Genomic DNA, 22,861 nt, shown 5'->3' with positions numbered 1-22,861 from the left:
GGGAGGGAGAATAAATGTTTAGAGAGCAATCCAGGGGAACAGAAAAATCTCTGCCATAAGAAAGTCAGCTTAGATTATGTTGGAGACATGCAGTACTATTATTTTCCCTCGCTTGCTGCTTCTGCATCTAACTAACACGAAAGGAAAAGAGTATCATTGAGGCTGACCTTCGGACAAATTGGAGAGTCTGCCAGGAGCAGCCTGTAAAGCGCCAAGCGTACGAGACAAGGCCATAGTCACTGCATTACAAGTGTTGACCAGCAATGGGCATCATCCTAAGTTCTGCCCATAAAGCACTTATTACTCACACTTTCAGAGAGGGCAGAGTGTAAGAGAAAGGAATTATCTGCCATTTTACACATGGGGAACTGAGGTACAGAGAGATTAAACTATTGGCCTAAGGACAAAGGGAGCCTGTACCTGAGTTGAGAATTCTTGAGACCAAATCTCCTGAATCGCAGCCCAGTGCCTTAACCACTAAGCCATGCTTCCTTACCTAATTCTACCATGCCCTTAGCCATCTTCCATTCATATTTAGAGGCAGTGACATAAGAGTGGAGGGTTTTTTATTATCCCATCTGCAGAGACATTGAGCTTCCCATAAAATAATTTCCCATCATAGGCTTCATAACAGCGAATTTTAGTGCATCCCTGAGGCAGAGAAGATCTTTTATGTTCGAGCATCAATGCCTTTTCATTGTCTTCCCAGGGGAGAGAGCAGGACTGGCATCTGGAGGGCCTGAAAAGGGTCTTCCATCCTTCCAAGGCAGAGTCCTATATAAGCTTTGTTCAAGGGCTTCTGCTCCAAGGCATCTAAAAATGTTATTTATAGATTGAATCTGTGGAATATTTGCAGGAGCCTACAAGAGACTCCAACATAACAATAAGGAAGTTCGTTCTAGGGAGTCTGGGTGCTGAAACAAGCCACACAGGATTGGAAAAGGAGACTTCTTTATTCTTCCTTACATCGCTGGCTGCCACAGTATACAAGACAACTGGTTGACTGAGCTGGAGATATGAATTTTAGAGGCAACCCCTGATACCTTCATCTCTGTATTAAATCCGGGTATTTTTGTTAAGTGAGATTACAAGATTGAGAGAGAAAATGTTTGAGACCAAAGCCTAAATTGAACCTCTACAGAACAAAATGCGTTTTCTTACTCAGCTCCGAATGGGCACTGAAAAATTCACTCTGGCTTTCCATTCTTGGGCTTAGGAGGAGAGGGGAGAGGAGAGAATGGACTGAGTAATTCCCAGGAAATGAAATCCAACTTTTGTTCTAAAGAACTCTGCTGTAGGGCTCACCTCGTTTAGCTGTCTTGGGAACCCAGACACTCATGTTTTTCTTCATCTTAATCTTATTTAAGAGATGGATTTTTCTTCTGTCTAGAAGGGATCGTGTTACATCTATATACTACAAGGAGGAAGGCAAATTAACACCTCAGAAGAAGCAGGCAGACAGGGAGCACATGAAGGAAAATGCCTCCTGGTCACACCAGCCATCACAGGAGAACAAAAAGCTTGAGACAAACATTTTGGACAGAGCAGTAAACCTAACTAGTTTGATTCTTCTGAGGGTGTACGGAGACCAGTAACAATGGAAGAACAGTACCATTTCAAAGTATCTTACCTACCTAGTGGGGAGAATTTTGCAAATTGCGCTTCGGAGGTTCACCTCTCCACCCCATGCATCAGAAGGTACCTCTGAAGATACAATGCAATTCCTAGAGTAGGTGGTCTTTGTACTGGTTACATTTACCCAGGGATGAAAGTTCATTGAGGCACCAGAGCACCCAAGCAGGTGCCATGCCCTAGACACTATTGCCACCCAAAGAGTTCACCAAGTCCTGAGCCAAGCTTACATACGAGTTGTTTTTAAAATCAGTTTGGGGTTGTTTTTATCTGCCATTAGATTTTGAACCTCTCTCACATCAAAGACTAGAAACCTTTCTTGTAAATTCACAGCTCAGATTCTGATGGCATCACCTGACTGCAGGAGCCAAACCTTGAAAAACACACTGCCAAATATTGGGAGACTCAAGAACTGCAAGAGCTGACATCATCATCCAGGGATCCACATAAAAAAACAACTCATGGCCTCTCATTTCTCAGGAGGCAACAAATCTAAAGCAGCCAACTTCCACCTGACACACAAGACAGGGCTTTCTATGACGTCTGCCAACTTTGGTCTTAAATTAGGCAGTAAACCAAAGCTCATCTTCCTGCTAGGGATGCGGTTACAACCTCTGCAACCCTCCCTCTCACCATCCAATACCTGTGAGAAGGAGATTACTCACATTATATGACATAAGTGGGGGTCCTACATGAAAGGTAGATAAGCCACCAAAATCCGGACACTGACAGCTGTGGTAGCACCACACACAGAAGTTATGAGATATGACTTATGATCCTAGTCCTCTCATTCGTTTTCCCTTCTGGATGCAAAGGCAGATTGAGAAAGCTGCTCAGAAGAAGGGATTTGTCATTATGTCAGGCTTTGAATACAACACAGTAGTTGAGCACAGTACCTGAGATCCTTTGCTGTTCCTGAGAAAAGTCAATTCCTTCACCGATGGAGCTCATGATTTTCTCAATCTGAAAATATAAAAACAGTATATTGCCACAATATTTTTAAAGCCTCAGCAGAAAGTGATAGAGGCAGCTTTGGAAGCTTGTCCCCATGCAGCTGCTAAAGGTTCCCAGGTGACATTGAAGGAAGGGAAGTTAAGAACCCCACCAACCCATAAGGGTCTGTCCTTAAAACTTGGCCTGGAAAGGAGATTTTCTTAAGAATGAATGGATCAAAGAGGGAGAGAGGGGGTGGGCTTGGGACTCCACAGACCCCCATCCTTCCCAACTGCCGTTACTGTCCCGTGAAAAGCCACCTATTTCTCTGCATCAACAGAAGGATCTCACAAGATTCCTCTGTGGAGCACCAAGTTTTATTAGAGGGGAGTGAGGGGGAGAGAAGGCCTCAAAAGCCATCCGTGACAAACATGCAACCCCTCCTTCACCAAAAGCAAAAAAAGCCTGAGAAACGCAGTTCACATTAACACTTTTGTGGCATGCAGCAGGTGCGCTTCACTTGGCCTCTGTTTCTTGACCACCCTCCCTCGCCTCTGGCACCCTAACAAGCCACTTCTACTGACAGCAGGGCTGAACAGCCAATGTAAGCTCTGAAATAGATGCAGTTCGCAAAAGCAGCAGCATTCTGGGATAAACGACTGGAAGAGGGAAGAGAAAACAACCTTATACCCAGAAGTAAGCAGCTCAGAGCCCACAGCTCCAGGCAAACCCCATTCAATTTTCAATCATAGTCAAAGGAAAAACCAAAGGAAACTTTTATTGCCAGGGATCTGTCTCCCCTCACCACCTTCTTCCTTGGACCTGGATTTTGTCATCAAATTTTCCCCAAAATTCAAGTTTTGTAAGTTAAAATTTTTACAGAATCTAAAAGACCAAACGGAAGTTTTACTGTACATTTTCTTAAATGCCAATAGAAACCTTTCTAAGATAAAAAAATAATCCCTGTGAAATTGACCAGGCTAATTTCACTGTCCAGGTTGACAAACTCAAGAAGTTGTGCATCTATAGTGAAACTTAGAATTTTTACAGCTTCCGTAATTTAAGGCATTAGTAACACAGGGAAGAAAATGTAATTAAAATGAGATTTTCTGCTCTTAATTACAACCTGCTATTGCCTCATGAACAGCAGTAGGAGACCCTTAGGAGGCTCAGATTCAGTTTGAAATCTGGGTGTTTAACCCTACAACAGCCATGCAGGAAGTCTCAAAAGTAAACTCCCACCTCCCCGTGAGAGATTTCTGGTTACATCTCGAGAATGCCCTCTTGCAAGATTTTGGTGCACTTGCTGCTGGATGGGATACAGATGATCAGGGACATGCAACAAGAGTGAAAAAAAAATTCACAGAACTTATTTGGATCTTAAGGAAAGGTTTGGGCAAAGGTGTATTGGTAGGGGCAGGGAAGGTTCTGAATTGCTTTGGACCTGCTCACTGGCTTTACAAAAAACAACCTATCTGAAATTGTCATCATTTGGGAAAGCTGCTTAACTTGCTACCCCGATGGCACTCACCCCCAGAGCGATAGGCTTTTTTGAAGATAGCAGCCTTAAAATGCTTTAAGGGAGTTGGATGCCCAACTTTGATGAAATTCAGTGGGAGCTGGGAGCTTAATTCCCTAGGCTTCTCTGAAAACCCTTGTCATGAAGGACTTCTGCCAAGTTAGATTTCTAATACAATCCTTCCCATGTATTCACAGTAGATGGGGCAATTCACTTGTCACCTTACATCTCTATCAGGGAAGAGGAGTCATGCAATCATATGTGGAAGACAAGGATTTTACTAAGGTGTGAGGAGGATTCACTGCACCTAGAAGCCATGGTCACGGGTATTTCTAATGTGTCCAACATAGTCAGAACTATTTTATTGGGGGCTTTGAAAACAAGTTTGAAATATCAGCTGGTAAAAACCAGGAAGGAAGGAACTGAATTATTTTCTCTCCCCCCTCACTCCCAATGGCCCGCACAGACATGCCGTTCTCTATGGAAGCCTTGAGGTCTAATGCTGGGCTTTAAAAACAACCTTTGACTGACACAGACACACTTAATGGGAAAATTCAGATGCTCTACCTATAGATCTCCTCCTACGACATCCAGGGAAAGAATATTTATTGCCTTTCTTCCCATGGTACCTTAAACAGGACTGCCTAACATTCAGCTGATGAGAACTACTCTGAGCCAAGCTGTGAATGGATCGCAGATCTTAGTGGGTCTGATACTAAGGAGACAAGTCAGGTCAGTGTAACACCAGCTATGTATGCCAAGGTTAACAGCCCACCTTTGCTCTACAGAAGCAGGTGAAGGAACTAGCCAGTCTGAACATGGCAGTCTGGTATATGAAGGTCTGATTCATAGAAGACAAGCTCATTTATAGTACTTGGTCCTGCTAGTGAAGGCAGGGGGCTGGACTCGATGACCTTTCAGGGTCCCTTCCAGTTCTATGAGATAGGTATATCTCCATATATATTATATTATACAGCTTTAGTCAAAAAATACAGACTATTTCCCCCTCTCATTACTGTAGGCTCAAGGGCCCCTCTAAAAGGATCTAACAGTAAGAGGGGATGTGCAGGGCATGAATATCCATACAGATATTAGTGGGCAAACAATAGCAGCCCTTTAAAAAGCCCAGCACAAAAACAAGCAAATTGCACCGTTTGCTACATATCTTGCAGCACTGTGATCTCTGGAGTCTTCTCTTCAGATAAAAAAAGTATAGGACTGCTCATCGTGTTATTTGATCTCGCTATTAAGGCTCAGACACATTCTAGTTCAATAGGGAGCCCTGGAAACACAGCTTTAAGGGACAGAGGAAAGATCTCATTTCTTCAGCTAATCGACAGCCTCCGTTTTAAATCTGCAGCTCTGCAGTATTGACACAATAGAAATGTGGGATCAGCTAAACTGGCGCCTATTAAAAGGAAAAAAAAACTGAATTTAAAAGCCAACCTGCCTCCTGCTGAGAGCATCAAAGGCAATACCAAACAGATGCTTCTTATTACAGTTTGCAGCTTCTAACATTCTTCAGCTGGGGATGGAGAAAGGGGAAAAGCAACCTCCACTCTTCTCCTACAGTGCTCCTGAATCTCAACTTTCACTTAAAAACACCATTTCCAGCCCTCAAGGTTGTGATGAAAATATGAAAGTGGAAGTGACATCTGCCTGAGTCTGCAGACAGCCTGGAACAAACAACAAATGTGAATTGCTTCACACTTCTCAGTGAGATATTGACGGGGGAGAGGAGGAAGGGGGGGATTTTAGTGTAAAAGTTAACCTTTTCACTGCTGATAATTTCAGCAGGAACATCCCTTAAAGTAGCCAATCTTGAACTGCCTCCTACGCCTTCCCAGCACCAAGTCCACGGCTGACAAAACTACAGCCTTCCATGGTGCACTTATGTATTGTTGCTACTAAAATCCACACAATACTGTAAAAGGTAAACATGGAGACATTGTAAGCTAAGTTTACTATTCAAATAAACACTGCGGCTATTGTATTGATTGCCTTATTCACCTTTCATATTTAATCATTAAAACTTCCTTTTTTTTATTTGAAAAGAGGAACTGCTGCAAGGTTTCTAGGCTGCTGCCACAGAATCCAGAGACCTTGCTGCAGAATTTGGGTCCAGTTTGCCATGGAATACATGGATAGTTCTTTTAAAAAAAACAAAAAAAACCCAATACCATTCTAGAGTTCCAGAAGCTTAAGGGCATTAAGCCCTGCACATTTGGGGTGATTGATTAAGCTTGTTACAAGAGTTTAAGCAGGTGCTACTATCTTTAAGACATTCAGTTCAGTTAAAAAAAGTCTGAAAGTTTGAGGAACTCTCAGATGACCTTTTGGAGCAAAACACTCACTTGGCCCAAACCAAGTTTCTACTACAACCACCAAACACCAAGGAAAACTTTGGAAGGAGAAAAAGGAGGAAAACATGTTTGTTCAAGCAACCCCAGCTCCCTCAGACCGCTTCCCAGCAAGAGGCAAAGTGCTTTGCCAGTCTCTTACACTCTGGAATGATCGAGCTCTGAGGACGTGAAGCGACTGCTGCTGGCACTGCTGGGAAAACAAAGATCACAACAGCATGTTTGAAGCCAATTCAAACCCCACATTTACACCCCCTCTGCACTCAGGAGAACTGACACCCAGCTGAATACCATCCACATGCGCCTTGGGGAAAACCCCCTCCCATCAGCTGCCTAGCACAGCAAACCCCCTCTAACTCCCAGTGCTTGTTTCTAGGAGGGTGATTTTGGGCTCCCTTGGTACAAGCTGAATCCCTACTCCCACGCTGGACCACTTGCAAACCTGCTCTGCCATAGCAGGTTCTCCCTCAGGGATGGACAATGATGAAAGGGCAGGAAGGCCTTCCCCTTAGAAAGACCGCCCGTTTTTCTCTCCTCTATGCTTCTTCCAGAGGGCCGCTGATGCCAACAGGGCAGCATTCTGGCCCTCCAGAAGGAGCATCCTTAGATTTATCTATGCAATAATGAAGGACTCTCCCCAATCCATTCACTTTCCCCCAGTGTCCGCAGAGCTTCCTTAGAAACTCACTTCTCTCCAGTGTGAGCATGGGACGGTGCTCAGATGCTACAGTGAGGAAGTACAATAGAAAAAAAAAAACCAGACAGACCGGGGGAGGGTGGGGGAAGAGGAGAGGAGTAGGGGTTGCCAACTCAGGAGAACAACCTTTCCAAGGGGTGCATACAGGGTTTTCCCAACCCATAATCCAGGGAGGTAAAGACCAAGGTCAAAGGTCTTTACCCTTGACCTCTGCACTACTATAAGTGTTCTTGGTATTTGCTAAACTGCCTGGAAAGGCCACATGCTCATCTGAGTAATTAGGTGGGCTAGATGAATTCCCCAGACTTGCACAGTTGAATGTCAACTGTCCACAGGGAACAGTAATACACAAACACTGGAGCATAACAGTTATTATTGTTATAACCATGGCCTCCTGCCCCTCACTGGAGGTCAACGTTCTTCTGCAGCTGGGTTCACAGCCTCAAGCAACTCCGAGCTCAGTTTAGCTGGTAGTCAGGCAGTTAGACAGCACTATCTAGCATCAGCAACAGTGGAAACTGAACATGTTTGGAGTGGAGATAAAAATCAACCCCTTTTACGTCCTTACAGTTACAAACAGTTCTGCAGTAGAAGAGAGCAACTAACAATTGTTAATCCTTTAAAAACATCTACAACACTTGTTAACTTTCACTCAACGGAAGCTGCCTACCATTTGTAATTTTCATTAATAGTAGGTCTTCACATACAGTCCCATGGTGATACATTACCTTTTGTAACCTCACAGGAGTTGAGACCCACCAATTGTGAAACACTGGATTAATCCACAAGTCACTGTCATTAGGCACTGAAAAATGTTTTACAGTCTAAAGAAACCATCTCTCTTCCCCACTCCCTACATGCTCTCACTCTTTGTCACAACCTTAATCACCAGGAAATCACATGGGCTTATCACCAGTAATTTTTTTTCTTTTTCACAGCAGTTGTAAGGGGGTTGCAAAATTTTTTTATTTCGAATAAGGCGTTGCCAAGTTGAAAAGGTTGAGCAACACTAGATGAAACCATCCCAAAACAAAATGAATCAATATAAGAGCACCCATTTCCTAGAATCACAGAAATGGAGGGCTGAAAGGGACCTCAAGAGGTCATCTAGTCCGTTTCCTGTCCTCTGTTGCATGGACAACAGAGCGTGCCGATTCTCAAACGTATGCCAAAGCACCAGGACAAGAAATAAAATGGAGATATTTTGGAACAAATATGCAGCAATGCAAGAGAGTTCTTAGGCTGTTTGTTCCCACCAGTGAATTATTAAATACAACAATGTTTAAACATAGTGCTTCTACTCTGACTGAATCGGTTCTAGTTTGAACTCAGACCCCTGGCTATTTTTGGCTTAACCCACCATGTTCTAAGTACTGTTAGACACTGCTCCTCCATGGGTAATTTTACATCTACAGGAGCCATCATAACAGTATTCCATCAACTTACTTCAGAACAGAATGCCATTTTAAAAAGTTTAAAAGAAAAAAAAAATAGGAAAAATTTGCTCATAGCAGCATAGTAAAATCTAAGCTAAATAGCTAGCGGATGACATGCTTAATGCTGAAGATACTGCTTGCTGCCCCCACGGTACACAATGGGTGCTACATTCTGACAGTGCACTTCCTCAAGAAGAGCCCTCACCTCACAGCATCGGGGGTAAAGGCATCTTTCAGTGGGAACAGCAACATAAGTTGAGCACAAAATATTGTTTGGCTAGGATATGGTACTAGATATGACCATTCATGCCGGGTGTCCTCAGGCAGCCGCCACTGAGGTGGCCTGAGGGAAAGAAGCCCTCTCTGAGTGGGCACAGATCACTAGTCTTCCATGAAAACACTAGTGTCAAGTCAGGGACAATGCAGGCTTTCAGGGATTCTCCTCTCTTCCTTGAAGGCTACATATGAAAGAGGGCATCCCTTGGTGGCACTATTCCACAGCCCAGCACAGCTAGCTCCTAAGTACTTTGTTTGCTTTCTCCTACCTTGAGAGACACGAAGCTGCAGAGCCCATTTTAACACTAGGTCTGATACTCCCCTACAGAGCTAACACCTCCCTCCAGAGCCAGCCAGTCCATTTATTCAGAGTCCCTGGAGAGAGGCAAACAGAGAGGTGCGTGAACAAGTCACTGGCTCTTTTATCATCATCTCACAAGTCAGGCTGTCAGCACGGATTCATTTGCATGCAGGAGGCAGGGAAAGGAAACTTCATTCAAAGAGCACCAAAGCATGCAGGGACATGCTAATTTGACACTGACCTCTGCCACCAAGGCTCATCAGCAGCTATTATAGTTTTTTCTGGTGCAGCCTAAGTAAAACGTGACCTATGGTTAAAGAGCCCTCAGACTTGTCATCTACACAGAGTTTTATGCTCATCCCCCACATGCTGCACCAGTGATTTCCAAGGGTACCTCAAGGTTATCCCTACAGAAACAACATACGCCTGTGATCTGGATAGCCACAGCTGTTTCAGTGGCTGAGATCTATTGGAGCCGAGGCTGTGTTATCTAAAATGGTTTTCAACGCATCCCCACCCCCAAGAAAATGGACAGTCAAAATACATAGCTGCTTTTGGCAATAATCAGCCCTGCTGTTCTGCAACTCCACCTCTTACAATCACAACCAAAACATAAAATCTTCTTCCCTGCAGGATATAGGCCTTACAAAATTGCTCTGTTTAGAGAAAATATATGTTTCCTTTAGCCAAAAGAGGGCAGCCTGCTGGAAGGGGACTGTAGCAGGGTGGTTACCCGCTCCTGGCCTGAAAGGGGTTAAAAGCTAGCCCTTGGAGAGGACTGGGCCTAGGAGCCTTAGGCTGGGCTGATTGGGAGGCTGCCTCAGCTGTGGCCATGCCCCAGACAGACTCAGCTGGCCCTATAAAGGCAGGGAAGCCAGGGCAGACAGTCTCTCTCTGCATTCAGAGAGAGAGAGAGAGAGAGAAAGAAGGGCCTGGATGCAGGGAGCTTAACTAAGTGCTTAGAGTGGAGCAGGGCTGGGGAAAGGCCAAGGGAGCCAGGGAGCTCCAGCCTAGGAAAGCCCCAGGGCTGCCGGCCTGGTAAGGCCTATTAGGTACTGGGTTGCAGGGGGCAGCAGGTCTGAACCCCTTTACCTGTGATGAGTGGCTGATATTGCAGTCTGCCCTAGTGAATGGGGGCTAGATGGAGACTGGGCAGTAGCCAAGACTGAGGTGAAATGGGGATAGTGGGTGGAGGTTCCCCTGGGAGGGGGAGACCCAGAACAGTGGGGGTACTGCCAGGGGGCAGCACCCAGAGAAAGGGGCACCGCGGTCCTGGGAGGGACATGGGGCCAGTGGCAAGGGAGATCACCGGCCTGCAGAGGGCGCTCCAAGGCTAGGAGAGCTAATTCCCGAGGACAACCAGCAGGAGACGCCGCAGGGGTGAGTCTGCGCCTCCTTACATGGACATTTTGTGTATACTAACTAGAAAGGCTTTAAGCATTCTTATCAGCTGACATGGCAGCTCCGTTTCTTCTCTAAAATTTCTAGAAGGCATTTTCCTCCCTCTCCAACCCTGCCCCAGCCTTTTCCAGGGAGACTACTACTATGAAGTCAATACCAACAGGGACTGTTCAGGGTACTGACCCAGGTGTGCTTTGCAAGAGGTCCTTAAGTTAACTCTGGGCCATGGAAAGATTGCTTCTACAGGGATAGTTCAGGGCACTAACAAGACAGAACAATTGGGGATTTTAGCTTTAAAATGTTTAATTAATTTCAGCATTTGTAAAGCCAGGCAAAGCATGCTGCAAACAGGGAAGGATGGCATCAGACATTACACAGGCAGCTGTTTCCATCCAGCTCTACCAAGATACTGCAATTGTGGAGTATCCCTATCATTCCAGTCCTAGGCATCCTGAATAGGGATTGCACATCATCCCAATCAATGGACAGTTCGGCTTGAGTGCATCATCCACCAAGTACTAGGATGAGATCCAGTCAGTCCTTTTACTTAATCAGGATTTAAAACCTCTGCCTCTCCATGTCAGATGGATTTCATTTAAATCCTTTATGCTGTCCAGAAGTACTCTAAAAGTTCCTCCTGACCCAGATGTCATTGGACACTGCCTGTAGTGCCCCAGATGTATTAATCACATTTACATAGCAGTTTACACTATATAAGTGTTTAGCTCCATCACCACCCCTACAGGGAATTGCCCCAATTTTAAAAGCAGACTAAGCCATTTGTCCAAAGCTAAACTGCAAGACAGTCCCATGGTCATTCCTTATTCCTCTGGACCTGTGCATCAGTTCCTGAAACTATGCAGGATGGAGACCTCATTGGACAGAACACTGTGGGTGTGGCACTTATGATTTGGGGAGGGGGCACCTGGTTGCTTAGAAAAATACCTGTTTTTTAAAGCTCAATGGCAGACCCCAACATCACCACTTTCAACAGTAAGTGGACTCCTTAAAAAAACAAACAAAACAAAAAAAAGCAAAAAAAACCCACACACCACACCCCCTCAACTCATTTTGGCATCATGTACTAGGTAATAGCAAAGAAGAGCCATGTAAGCAGATCAGCCCTTGTGAAAGCTTTTTCCTCCCTACCACCAGCGACTAGATAGGTTTAAAGGTGAATTGTGAAGGTTTTGCTAAAGTAGGTCTGTAAGATCCCAAAGGAGAGCACTGGATGTGTAACAGGTACCTCCCTAAGGTACCCACACTATAGGCTTCTTCCTCAAGTCTCTTTAGTACCTAGTGCTTCCTTAGCTTATTTGCCTCTTTGCGGATAGCATCTGATACCACCTCGTGCACCCTCAAGGATCTGAAGAGCCTTGGGGATCTCAGTGGAAAAAATAAATCCTGTGATTAACTTCCTCTACTTCTAACCCTCCTTTAGGTTCCCCCTGCCCTTTCCTGGTCAGTATCGCATCATCACCCCAGAAGCTTGACAGGTCACAGTGAAGTTAGGACAAGGCCACTGGCTTATCAGCCCATGTACACTGGCTGATTGCACAGGGGTTAAAAAATGGCAGCACAGTCACCTTTATCCTGACTATTATTAGACACTAAAGTTTAGTAACAAACATGCAGAAATAAATCACCCATACTGCCTCTGCCATATGTACAGTGTTCGTGAATTACAGTGACACCCTCCAGCACTAGCAACGTTAAGGATCTGTTGGGATTTCCATTATAAATCCTTATTATCAGGGGTTCATAAACTTCCATGTATAAATTTGCCACTAGCTGAAACAGACAAGATTCCAGCCCTGGCAGCATCCTTTAGTCTTGAAAGCCACATGCAAAGTTTAGTTTAAAAGCGCTTTTTCATTTTAAATGGACATAGCTGCAAAATAAGTAAGTGACAGGTTAGAATTTCATTATTTTTAAACTCCTGCAACTGACAGAGTGGTGTATTTTTAAAATGAAGTCTCTCTACTGCACACAAGCACTCAAATCCTGATCCTTACTAATTTAATTCTGAGGTTTATATTTCAGACAGCAATGGAACATCAGTAAAGTATGCATGATTGGACAATTGGTTATTTTCAATTGTATGGATTTTCTGGCAGCGATTATCAAGCCAGCATTATTTTGAGGTTGACAGGAAGGAAGAGAAACAAGACCACTGAAGCAAGCTTTAGGAACACGGATGCCTTTTTTGCTTGCAGGTGAAGTGTACTCAGCTGAGCAGAGAATGCAGCAAGACTGGTATGTTTGACCTAGCACAGCACGAGGCGGATACTCGCTGTATAGCAAGTCATTCATCAGGTTGCTGCGAACATCAGGTAGCTATCTGGGGGGGTTACTATTATACAAGGGTGCTGAATACAGGAACCTTGTGACTGTAGGACCAGACAACAGCCATGAAATGTTTGACTTTTTTAAAATGTTAAATTAGAAACATTACCTCATCACTCGGGCAACTTCTCTTCGTCATCTAACACACCCTAAAAGCCAGGAATCAGTGACAGAAAATTCTGCCACCCTTGGTTGACATCCTGATACTTTTTTACAGGCTTCAAGGCCAGGGTGATCCTCCAATGTGAGGTAAAGAAAGATGGCAGTGACTGCTGTGACTACTCAGGCTTTTGTTGATTTCAAGAGGGAACCTTAACTTTGCAATTGAACATGGACCACAGTAATATCCCTGGTGTAACTCTATCAGAGTAGGGAGATTGAACCAATCAGTGACCCTCAGGACATCACAGCAGGGAGGGGAAAAAGTTATTTTATTGGTGAACAAGAAAAAGCAAAGATGTGAGCAGTGGACAAGTTCTCCATATAGGGCACAGATCTAGCTGTGACATCCATACATGAAAGAAAAAAAAACCCAAATTCATTGCAAAAGTGACAAAATGACATTTAGCCTGAAAAACAAATGTACTCAAGTCAGGAAATGAGATTTTAGTTATGACACTTAAGTACAATAGTGAACGGTTAGTTACAAATACTTAAGCTAGATTTGTACAAAGGCTTGAATTCTCTAATTGCAGATTGCTATACGCGCACGTGCACAAAATGAATACGTTACAGCCATAACATACGGTAATCAAAAATATTCTAACAGGCAAGCTAGCCAAGTTGCTGTGGCTTATGAGTTTCCTGATTTCAGTACGTTTACAATACTCATCCTTAATGATCCCTTAATATGGAACCCCCCTGACAACTAAACAAAGAAACCATGGGAAATCTGGTTTACATATTCACATGTATTCGTTCCACCTCTCCCAAGCACTTGGTGTATTATAATATTCTTTTAAACATACAGTTTAATAAAGCATATCCAGTCAGGGTGCCACACCGATGGCTGTAACCAGCACTAGCTGCAGTTTCCAAGTTCTTTGCAGCCCCACTGCAGTAATCTAACCTCAAAGGGACAATGGCATGGATAACCATAATAAGGTCCAAATACAAAAGAAAGGGCTGTCCAAGAGCCAATAGGAAGCACACTTGATAAAAATCATTCCCAGGGTATGTAGAAACAGCTGGCAATTCAAAAAAGCCTCTGTGCTGATATGCTCCATTCATCAGGGTGCAGATAGAATTTTTGATGTTAGGGTTAGCATTAGAGTTTAGTTTGTCTCATTCAACTCCCTGACAGTTCACCCAGTTAAATTGGGCACAGATGGACTAAGCTGCTTCCACCAGAAAAAGAAAATCAAAATATAGAGCTGGGCATCCATGATAACAGAGACCATAATACATATTTCTTCACTGAACAGGAAGGGTGGCAAGACAGAATTTGGCTCAACCTTGCTTGAGCATGCCCTTGGAATCTCTAGACTTAGACGGAAAGGAATGAAGCCACTCAAGAGTGACTGTCAACAGCTGCTGACACATCCCCACAAGGTCAATGGTATCAAAGCAAGTTGATAGAAAATCAGCTGTCAATCCTGATCTATCTCCACTAGAAGGAAGTAGCACCATACATACAGTCTCTGTACTGTATATTTAGTCCTTAAAACAAACCTGAGGGGGATCAAGAGACCTAAGCCTCCCGCTTTTCATTTTTCGCCTTCTCCATAATCCAAAACTGAGATCGGAGCTGGGACAATAATTCCATCTCTGAGGCTAGGTGACTACATAAACCATTGGGGCTTTTATCTCTGTTAATGATGCTTGGCTTCTGTCATCAGCAGAACCATTCCATAAAATTACAGCCCCATAAATCAGTTATCTGTTTATTCTACGTATACATAATATAGTAGACTCCACTATTATGGACTTCTTGACAGGATTAACATCGAAGGCCTGAAAATTTAATGCTGTTCTTATTAATCCAAAGAGAAGTTATGAAAACAAGTCAGTTGCCCAAGAGCAAATTAAGTATATAACAACAAACTTAATAGTTAGCATGTTATGTCCTTCTCTAGCCATATACATATTCCAAACATGGCTACACATGGACTCAGTAGATTTATCAATTACTTATTTCAGCACATTCTCCAACTGTTCATTAGTGATATGGAAACACATTCTCTCTTTCTCGTTTAATATAGTCAGAGAAACTCATTTGCATCAGGGTCAAGGGACTATTGGTTTATATATTACCCTACATTTACTTTTCAGTGTGAATCACAAGACAGAGCCCAAACATTTTTTTAAAACAGAATTTGTAACACTTTAAATTTCAAAATCATTATGGTGGATTCACAATTTCAGACCGAACTGTGCACATTTGCTCACAAGACCACCATCCCCTCTATATTTATGCAGATGGGGTCAAACCTAGCAAAAATACAAACAACTGCAAGAGGGAACTGTTAAAACAAACAACTTAACTTCAGTTTAGAAGTTCCTTGCCAGTCATTTTACACTGTATACACTGAAAGATCTCAAAGCACTTTATAATCTGTGCTCCTGTATTTTCATAACACCTTTCAGCCAAATGCACTGACTTAAGATACATACCATTAATTACAAGCTTCTCAGCAAAAAGATCATATCCATTTATGCATTTGTACAGCATCTAATATAATGCATCTTTGGAGCCTTCGGACCCTACAGTAACATTATACTATACAGGGATCACTTCACGAGTTACTGAAATGCAGCCATCTCTGGGGTACAATGTAGCAGCTACTTAACAGCACATAGCAACACTACAGAACTATTTAAGACAGGAAGTAAACAATTAATTAAAGCTGCAAGAGAAAATTAAGGTAGGCAGAAGGCAATTAGAGTGAGAATTTGGCAAGGGCATTAGCATTGAACATCCCTGTTTTTGGAAAAAGGGCCATGGGATCAAAAATGATCAAATTGGTCACATTTTTAAAAATATTAGTTACACAGCATGCATAATCTACATTAACTGCATTAAAAGCTTCAATTCCAGAAAGTTGAGGTAACATGCTACTTAGTTTAAGAAAAACTGATACCGCAACTCAAGCAGCTATCCAATGAATGGAAATGGTTAGATTATTCCAGTATATTGGAAACAAACTAATTTAGCTACATACCAAGCCTAGCACCTGAGATTGGTGACCTACAAATCTGAGAGAGAAAGAACAGAAGTCATTGTGCATTTAGATCTGTATTTAGGGCATAAACATAAAACTCTGTGCAACCGAGTAAAAATTCCTCCACATACAGTAGCTGATATTTAACCTGCAACATTGCTATGCTGGTATAGTGATACAATTCAAATAATAAACGGTGTTTGCTTATTCCCATGTATAAACCCTGCTGTAAGATCAAGTATTTGCATTACTTGAGAAATGTGCTTCTCAGATCAAATCACCAGGAGACTAAAAAAAGTGAGACTTCCATGCATTTGACAGAAGGCTGGAGGAAGCAGGTGCTTGGGGCAGCCAATGGAAAGGGGCGGCACATCCGGGTCTTCGGTGGCAAGTCCCTCAGTCCTTCTCTTCCTTTTTGAGCTGCCGCTGAATTGCCGCAGAAGAATGAAGCAGCTCAATCGTGCTGCCGCCTAAGTGCCGCCGATCGGCTTTATTTTATTTTATTTTTTCCCCACTTCGCCGCTTGGGGCAGCAAAAAAGTTGGAGCCAGCCCTGGGCTGGAGCGATTCCTTTCAGCATGATTTGTCCACCTGTGTTCCACAACCTACAATAATCTCAAATTGGTTTCTGAGTAAAAAAGTCAAGATGTCTGTTTTTACCTATACAATTCTTTATGGTTTAAATCAGTTGCACTGCAGTCTCTCTCCTCACACTTGGACAGCTGAAACCAGCCAGGGAACTTGAACAGGCCTAGAGCTGTAAGTATGGAGGACTGTGCACTGTTCCCTCAAACCTGGAACTTGCACTTCCCTTTATTCAACAGAACACTAGTTTGCAGTGTGCTCAGGAGGTCTGCAAAACACATGTATTTATCCAGGCTTTGCCAAAAGCCGGAGTTAGGCTGGAAGCAGTTTTAGTATTGTTGATATAGACAGTTTATTATGGTTTGTGATTTTACCAGGCATGCTGTCTATATACAATGAATAAATATTTTCCATGGCATCCATTTGCTAAATACAGACACCTTTAGCTGAGAGGAAGGATGATCTTTCAAAGTTTCCGGATGGAAGGCCTCATCATTGGAGGTGAGGGGAGATTTGAGTTAGAGAGTAGGGTAAAAACTTGTGCTCTAAATCAGGGGAAATGAAAAGAGCAAACCTATCAGACTCCAGCAATTCTCTCCAGATTACTTTATTAAGTCTAGTTTAAGAGACCATCAAGGACATGCAAAGCGTGGTGTAGACATGCTTGTTTAGAAAGTAGTAGGAATCAGATAAAAATATTGGCCACATTGACATAGAACAATAAAATATTTCAGCATTTTAAATGGCTAAGGAGAGGAACATTGGAATTAATCCTCAGAAATTAAAGTCAGCACAAAACAAAGGACAGAGGCCAGAAAATGTGCAAAGAATATTTTAGTTTGCAAACAAAACAGACCCTGCTGAAGTAAAAGCTGCTGAGAAGTGACAAAGGAGATTTTCTTGTTCTCCAAAAAAGGATGAAGTTTACTAAGGCTGGGTCACCAAAAAGGTGGGACCAGACAAAAGAAGACTACAGAAAGGGGACAGGGGGAAAAGGATACATCAGGAAGGAACGCACACACACTGGCCCTTGGCACTTCATTGTTAGAAAGTTAAGAACTGCAGAAACAAAATATGGAATTCAGTGACAGACGTGACCTTAAAGCCGTCGGTGTACTGTTTTCTCACAATCAGATTTCAACTTGAATTGTAAGTATTTTAACAGTGACCTACACACACAAAGCGTAAGGGAGCTGTTACCCAGCAAATAAGTCATATTGGCTTGTCAGAATAGGTACCATGTTAAACTCATAAATTACATTTCACTAAGCCCAAAGTAACTATTCTGGCCCTCTCTCATTTTGCACTTTTTGATGATATTTGTATGAAATGGTGGCTTTTGCACCAAACAAAATAAAAGTTTATTTCAATGCAATTGTTTTTAATTTTTATCAAAACAAAAATCAATTTTCAAAAGTAAATTTTTAAAAATACATTACTACAGTACAATTACATGATTTTTGCCAGCAGTGCAAAACAAACTAAACCTAAAACCCTCAAAAACCAAAGGTTATGGTCTTAGAGAGGAAGACTTGCCCAGTGGTTAGAGCACTAGCCCAGGAATTGGGAGACCGAGGTACAATTCCCTTCTCTTCCACAGAATTCCTGGTGACCTTGAGTAAGTCACAGTCCCTCCGTGCCTCAGTTTCCCATCTAGAAAATGGGAATAATAGCACTTCCCTTCCTCATAGGGGTGTTTCAAAGACACACACGTGAAAGATTGCAAAGCACTTTGAGATGTACTGATAAAAAGGGCTACATAAGTAGTAGGTATTTTTAATTCACTAAGGCCCTCATTCAGCTAGTTATGTACGCACATGAGCAGTTAATGGGGCTCACATGCTTAAAATTACCTCCGCGATTGGTACCAGCTGTATTGGGACCTAAGAGAGCTGAGATCTTACATGGTGAAAGGACACTACACATGTGCAACAGTTTACTCTCAATGTTGATACTAATGAACCATCAACCATCAAAAAAGATGAGCCAATTCAACAGCATCTCTACAATTCCTAGAAGTGGAGAATTGAGAAAAGCAACTGACTTGATAGTAGAACATTATGCCCCACTCCCATTATTTATATGAAAGAGGGGCAGGGCAGTGTTGTCCAGTGCCATCATTAGACATGAAGTATTAATTCATCAGCTAAATAATTCACACTCTGGGGAACACATGTATCCAAGTGGTTTCTAACTGATAAATCTCTGTGGGATTGTGCATTTCCTTTGTCTAACAAATCTAAAACATGCATGTTTTATTTACAGTTCTCTTTAATCCTCCTTCAGAAGAAACGCTCTTGTCGAAAGGGCTAAAACTAGAACATAAAGCAGGCACATCACTTTATAGAGCTGGTGCAGGGACTTAGCATGGACCACAGAACTGCATCAGAAATTCAGCATAGGAGCTGCTCATTTGATGCTCGACATCTGTAAATATGGTGGATTAAGAAATATCGGGAGCAGGGTCCGAAGCTAATTCTCAATGGCCTGGCCAGTTCCTTGCTACTGCATGTATGGTAGTGGCCACGTTTTTCTCATTGACAGATATAGCCCTAGAAAACCAACTAGTTCACGACACAAATATAGCAGTGCATTATTATGACACCACAAGAGTGTAAAAGCTGAAACTCTTTATGCTAAGAGACAGGATGAAGGAGTAAAAAGGTCAATTCATACACTAATCAGGGAAACCCTGGGCACTGGCTACCATAAATATCCAACCAACCCTCACTCTATCAAGAACACAGGTCCCTTAAATAATAAAGGCAGCTATTTAGGCATCAATAATTCTGAGCAATGAACTGCCTCTGTGGAGTCAACCAGACAAGAGAATTGATTGTATGAGAAGCCAGTTTTGCCAGGAACTTGTGCTCCTTAAACAAGGGGAAGATATGGTAGATCTCACTGTCAGGAAGTGTTATTGACCCTTCACGTAACACACGACACAGGGGTCCACCTAATGAAATTAACAGGCAGAACATTTAAAACAAACGTAAGGGAGTACTTCACACAACACAGTCAACCTGTGGAACTCATTTCTAGGGAATGTTGTGAAGGCCACAAGTACAACTGGTTTCAAAAAAGAATTAGATAAGTTCATGGAGGATAGGTCCAACAATGCTATTAGCGAAGATGGTCAGGGACACAAGACTATGCTCTGGGTGTCCTTAAGCCTCTGACTGCCAGAAGCTGGGACTGGATGATGGGATGGATCACTTGCTAATTGCCTTGTTCTAGTCACGCCCTCTGAAGCATCTGGCATCAGCCACTGATGAAAGACAGGATACTGGTCTAGATGGACCATTGGTCCAACCCAGTTTGGCCATTCTTATGTTAGCACTTGGGTAGCCCAATTCCACTCAGAACTGATGCCTTAAATGTTATGCATATAACAGGAACTACATTTACAGCACTTTAGCTGTTAAGTGATATTAACCCAGAAACCACTTAATGACCCTGAGCTCAATACAAAATTCTAGCTGAGTGCACGTGTGGGCAATTTTCCGCCTGTATAGGCAAGTCGATCAACTGTCCCACGTCATGGTAGTCGCTGAGCCCCAAGATTGCAGCGGAAGTGCTGTCTTTTATTTTAGGCAGATGCTTTAGAATGTGCAGCTTAGTCATTGTACAGGAGCCCAGGCTGCCTCATATTGAGCCGAATCAGCACAGCTGGATATTCTCTGCTCCCAGAACAGGGAGTGATCTGATGAAATCATCCCAAGTTATATCACTGCAGCTCATGTAACACTGGTGGAAGTGCTGAGTGCAAAGAGGGAGTTGAAGAGATGAAAATTCATGCTTCGACGTACTGGAATGTAAGATACCTATTATAGAAAGCACAGGACTCAAATCCCTGGGCCAGTGCAGGCCTGTTCTCTACATTGCGTCCAACATTTAAAATGAGACTAGGAAAAACATAGGCAATGGGGATTCTACCCATTTCTCTTGGAGACCATCCCATAAGATCTCACTGTCAGGACTGTTATCCTGATAGTCCACCTAGGGTCTTTCATTTAATTTCATCCCACTGTTTCTACTTAAACTCTCTACATAATTATCCTTCTTTATAAACCCTTCAAATGCTTGTATATTAAATGTTTATAGGCTCATAGAACCAAGGGTTTAGAGATTAAGAGTATCTATTGCCAAAGGTCATCTATTCCATTTCCCTAGTCAATGCGGGAGTGGTTGGGTTCTCTACAGTATATTTTAGGGAATTTACTCAAGCCCAGCAATGGGGCTTCCACCACTTCCTTTGGGAGGCTAATCCTCAGATTAATAGATCTCACAGTCAGGAAGTTTTTCCCCCATTAGTGTTCTGGAAGTTTAGTTAATTATTATGGTGAAGTTCCACTTACAATTAGAATCTCTCTTAGTATAAGCAATTAGATGGTTAAGACAACAGAGGATAAACTGCAATATAGCCTGGGTGAGGAACAACAAAATGGTTTCTGGACAGCTGTAGAAACACTAGATCCTGAAAGGAAGACACAGGATTGGGACTCCTGGGCAATGACATTACTATGTTTTCCAAACCATACATTAACTAGTTGCTTTTCTGTTTGTTCAGGATTTCAGCAGGGCATTCATCCTGGAAGAAGGGAAAGGAATAGTTTTCACCCAACTGCTCATTACATGCTACAAGTCTTCCAAGTGGTTCTATGATTATTGTAACAGCTCAAGGGAGTGGAAATCTTTGCATCACTGCAACTTTACCAAGGAAGTCTGGTATCCTTAGGCCAACAGATCTTTTCAAATTCTGTCCAACTCTTCTCCCAAGATTTTAAAGGGAGAAAAGGAGGCTGGGAGATGAAACTCAACAATGGAGACAGAAAACAGGCACAGACGCAAGAGATTATTTGTAGTTGGTTTAAGTCAAGAAGGCCACTGTCCAAAACCCCAGGATTTTCTTATAAAGATACTATCTGCCTTGGAAGGACAGGGCCTGGGCATGGCCAGACTACCAGGTTGTGGGCCCTGGCACAGTTTGCTTTATTAGAACTCTAGAGATGGAATTGTCTTACTAGGTTGTCTAGTAAAAAAAAGACAGTTGATTCAAATGCTTTAAGACTGCTAATTGGTCAGAATCCCCAAGCCAGTCTAGTCACCACAGTTCATACCCAGGTGCTCTGACAAAGGAAACTGTTATAAGCGCCTTGCTGCAAAGGCTGCTACAGAAAGGCATTTTCTGTTTAACCGATGAGGCCATTTCTTTGACAAATGAAACATCCCAATCATTTACAGGGTAGGATCCACATCCATCAACATAGGGTACGTCTTCACTTACCGGAGGGTCCGGCGGCAGGCAATCGATGTTCTGGGATCGATTTATCGCGTCTGGTTAAGACACGATAAATCGATCCCGGAAGTGCTCGCCGTCGACGCCGGTATTCCAGCTCGCCAAGAGGAGTACGCGGCATCGACGGGGGAGCCTCCCTGCCGTGTCTGGACCCACGGTAAGTTTGGACTAAGGTACTTCGAATTCAGCTACGTTATTAACGTAGCTGAATTTGCGTACCTTAGTCCGAAGTGGGGGCTTAGTGGGGACCAGGCCTTGGTTATCACCAGCTTCAGTAATGTGACAGTAACCACAGTGCTTTTCTTCTATACATTTCAAATCATTCTACAAAAGAGAACCATCCTTCCCCCATCTGACAGAGGGGGAAAATAAATCAAAGGAGGAAAGTGATCTTTGCCCAAGCTCACACAGAAGGTCCATGGCAGCGCTAGGAACAGAACCCAGGCCTTCCTGATTCCTAATCCTATGTCCAATTCACTGGACCACACTGCCTACCCAAAAAGGCTTGGCAGTTCCTGTTTACACAGAAACATCTTGGTAATCAGTAGTAACTGTTACATTTACACAGGAGTCGAACATCATTAAATAATGAGCTCCATCTCCAGTGTCCTGCCAAATTCTGGTTTGCATAGTTACCTTTTCTCTACCTAAATACACTACAGTTTGAATTGGATATTCTTTACTTTATCCTAAGCTGTTGTGTACTGCTCCAGGGTGCTGTTAAACACTAGATATGTTTCAACCCAGGTGGCTGTATTTCCAAGGTGGATGAACTGATTTCTGTCCAATTTATAAAGTGTCTTAGGTCTCTTTTGGATAAAAGGCACTACATAAACATAAAACTATTAAATATCATTTGGCAATCAGTTTGCCTGCATGCGACGGGGGGGGGGGGGGGGGGTGGGGGGGGGCCGGG

At 43.0% G+C, this 22,861-nt stretch overlaps 1 protein-coding gene across 7 annotated transcripts in view; it reads right to left on the bottom strand.

Annotated features, from left to right (window-relative positions):
- Positions 1-22,861, bottom strand: part of ANKS1A (ankyrin repeat and sterile alpha motif domain containing 1A) — a 156,981-nt gene that overhangs the window by 52,271 nt on the left and 81,849 nt on the right. For 6 of the 7 annotated variants that reach the window (XM_034767433.1, XM_034767432.1, XM_034767434.1 and 3 more), the window contains one exon: positions 2,529-2,595. The exons of the other annotated variant lie outside the window; for it this stretch is intronic. In XM_034767433.1, the coding sequence (XP_034623324.1) occupies positions 2,529-2,595 (67 nt within the window). The remainder of the gene's footprint in view (positions 1-2,528; positions 2,596-22,861) is intronic. 7 annotated transcript variants of the gene reach the window in all.

Source organism: Trachemys scripta, chromosome 4, assembly GCF_013100865.1.
Source record: "Trachemys scripta elegans isolate TJP31775 chromosome 4, CAS_Tse_1.0, whole genome shotgun sequence".
Taxonomy (NCBI): domain Eukaryota; kingdom Metazoa; phylum Chordata; order Testudines; family Emydidae; genus Trachemys; species Trachemys scripta.
The sequence above is the reverse complement of the archived record's forward strand: the minus strand, read 5'-3'. Positions and strand labels throughout refer to the sequence as shown.